The sequence below is a fragment of the Colossoma macropomum genome, unplaced genomic scaffold (genome assembly GCF_904425465.1).
Source record: "Colossoma macropomum unplaced genomic scaffold, Colossoma_macropomum, whole genome shotgun sequence".
Taxonomy (NCBI): domain Eukaryota; kingdom Metazoa; phylum Chordata; class Actinopteri; order Characiformes; family Serrasalmidae; genus Colossoma; species Colossoma macropomum.
The window spans coordinates 1,127,095-1,129,594 of NW_023494788.1; the positions used below are offsets into that span (position 1 = coordinate 1,127,095).

At 44.5% G+C, this 2,500-nt stretch overlaps 1 protein-coding gene across 2 annotated transcripts in view; it reads right to left on the bottom strand.

Moving 5' to 3' along the window:
* Positions 1-539: 539 nt before the first annotated feature.
* The window catches only part of LOC118806546 (zinc finger C3H1 domain-containing protein), a 42,558-nt gene continuing 40,597 nt past the window's right edge, over positions 540-2,500 (bottom strand). For both annotated transcript variants that reach the window (XM_036567980.1, XM_036567979.1), the window contains exon 36: positions 540-1,462. In XM_036567980.1, coding sequence (XP_036423873.1) covers positions 1,322-1,462 — 141 coding nt within the window. In that variant the 3' untranslated portion in view covers positions 540-1,321. The remainder of the gene's footprint in view (positions 1,463-2,500) is intronic.

The following is a 2,500-nucleotide window of genomic DNA, read 5'->3' on the forward strand; positions in this document are numbered from 1 at the left end:
CTACAAACTCCTTCAGTAAAACACAGAAAACAGAGACACTCAGCTATTCTGCTTCTAAACTGTGGAGCTCAGTTCAGCTTTTATTAGACGTTATTAAGACATTATTTCATTTAAAATTACACACAATTTTATCTTTTCACTTCATCTTTTATTTCATTTTTAATTTACATTTTTGTTTTGTGTTCTTGCTTTTGATTTTTTTAAAGTCTTCCTCATAAAGAACTTTGGGCTGTTAAAATGTATGAAAAGTGCTATTATTGTTTTATAAAAGCTTTTTTTTCCCTTTTGCTTTGACTCAGAGTTTCACTACAAACTCAGATTTTCTTTAATAATTTTGTTGAGTATAATGTTATTGTTTTTGTATGTACAATATTTGAGAGGAAATAATGACACATTAAAGACACAGAGAGCAAAGATTTCTTTACAAAATAATTTAATAGAAACATTTTTCAATTACAAAATAAAACAAAAACAGTTGCATTCCTGCAGGTTCCTGAATACTTAATAATGAATAATTAATAGATATTTTTGACAAAAAAAAACACAGTTTTGCACATAAACAGGTGATCTACTTCTGATCGCTCCTCGACTGAGGCGACACTGAGAGTGACCCCGAGTGACCCGGAGTGACCAGGAGTGACCAGGAGTCTGGCAGTCTCTGTAGCAGTCTCCAAAAATACAGTGGACACTGATGGGGTCAGTACAATACTTCTGGCAGCCATTCATATCCATGGCAACAAAATTTCGCTTGGTTTTAAACCCTTAAAAAACACCCTCCAAATTAAGAGTCAATCTGATCCGTCATTCGGTTTTACAGCGAGAGACAAAATAAACGCTGAACGTCTATAAAATACTGTCGCTGCGCTTCAGTCCGCTAAGCGTGACCCCCCCCGAGCGGAGGACCAAACAAGAGCCAAACTAAAACAAACACACGGGACAGAAAGTGAAAGGAAGGAGTGAAAGAGCAGCAGCTGTTTAGAGCAGCTCCATACTTACGTAGAGGACGGCACGGTGGAACAGCGCCCCACTGTGGCCGAGCCGGAGTTCATACTCTTCAGCAGACACACAGACGGACAGACGGGCGGACGGACGGTCGTCTCCCTGTTCTGTTTTTTTTTTCCTCTTTCCTCCACCGTCTCAACGTCAGAGCCTCCTGCTCTACCTACTGCAGCTGGGGGGCCGGTGGAGGGGTGGGGGGTGGGGGTAGTGGTCTGGTGTATGTTTTGGGAGGTGGGGTATGTGTTGGGGGCGGGGGTTTGGGTAGTGATGTGCAGGTGGGGGGGGTTGTGGGGGGAGGGGGGTGTCTGCAGACTGAAGGGCCTCACGGGTCCACCTGAGCGTCTGAGGAGGCGGGGCCTAATCTGAGCAGCTCACTGAGACTCACTCCAACATCCTGGCACTTTGACACCAGCTTCCTCAGCGAATCAGCTTTACCCCCACCTGCAGCTTCAAACAGCAGCCACTGAGAGAGAGAGAGAGAGAGAGAGAGAGAGAGAAAAAGAGAGAGAGAGAGAGAGAGAGAGAGAGAGAGAGAAAAAGAGAGAGAGAGAGAGAGAGAGAGAGAGAGAGAGAAAAAGAGAGAGAGAGAGAGAGAGAGAGAGAGAGAGAGAAAAAGAGAGAGAGAGAGAGAGAGAGAGAAAAAGAGAGAGAGAGAGAGAGAGAGAGAGAGAGAAAGAGAAAAGAAAAAGAGAGAGACCGAGAGAGAGAGCAGATAGAGAGAGAGAGAGAGAGAAAACAGTGAGGGAGTGACAGACAGAGCAGAGAGAGAGACAGTTACACTGAGACAGGTGCTACACTTCAGACGAGCCTCTCAGAAATGTCAAAAAGTCTAATGTAACCAGGGTTGCCAGATTGGGCTTTAGATTTGGTTTATTAAATAAATAAACTACATTATTTAATCAGGCAGCTGAAATCTGAACTTCTCCTTATGCAGTTATCATAACTTTGACAAGCATTTCAGCCACTCATGTTGAGGATAATAAGAGATTAACAGCTAACTGTGCTAACTGTGCCTGTGGTCTGTGCTGTTGTCAGTGAATGGCTAGAATTCTGCCTCCCTGTCTAGACACACGGCGCCACCTAGTGTACCAGAGTAGCAGAGGTTCATAGTTAAAGCTGTTAAATCCTGGCCTGGTTTACTGTCTGCTCTGTGTGTGAGTGTGTGTGTGTGAGTGTGTGTGTGTGTGTGTGTATATGTGTGTGTGTGTAGTGTGTGTGTGTGTGTGTGTGTGTGAGAGTGTGAGTGTGAGTGTGTTTGTGTATGTATGTGTCTGTGTGTGTGTGTGTGTGTATGTGTGTGTGTGTGTGTAGTGTGTGGTGTCTGTGTGTGGTGTGTGTGTGTGTGTCTGTGTGTGTGTGTGTGTGTGTCTGTGTGTGTGTCTGTGTGTCTGTGTGTGTGTGTGTGTGTGTCTGTGTGTGTGTGTGTGTGTCTGTGTGTGGTGTGTGTGTGTCTGTGTGTGTCTGTGTGTGAGTCTGTGTGTGGTGTGTGTGTGTGTGTGTC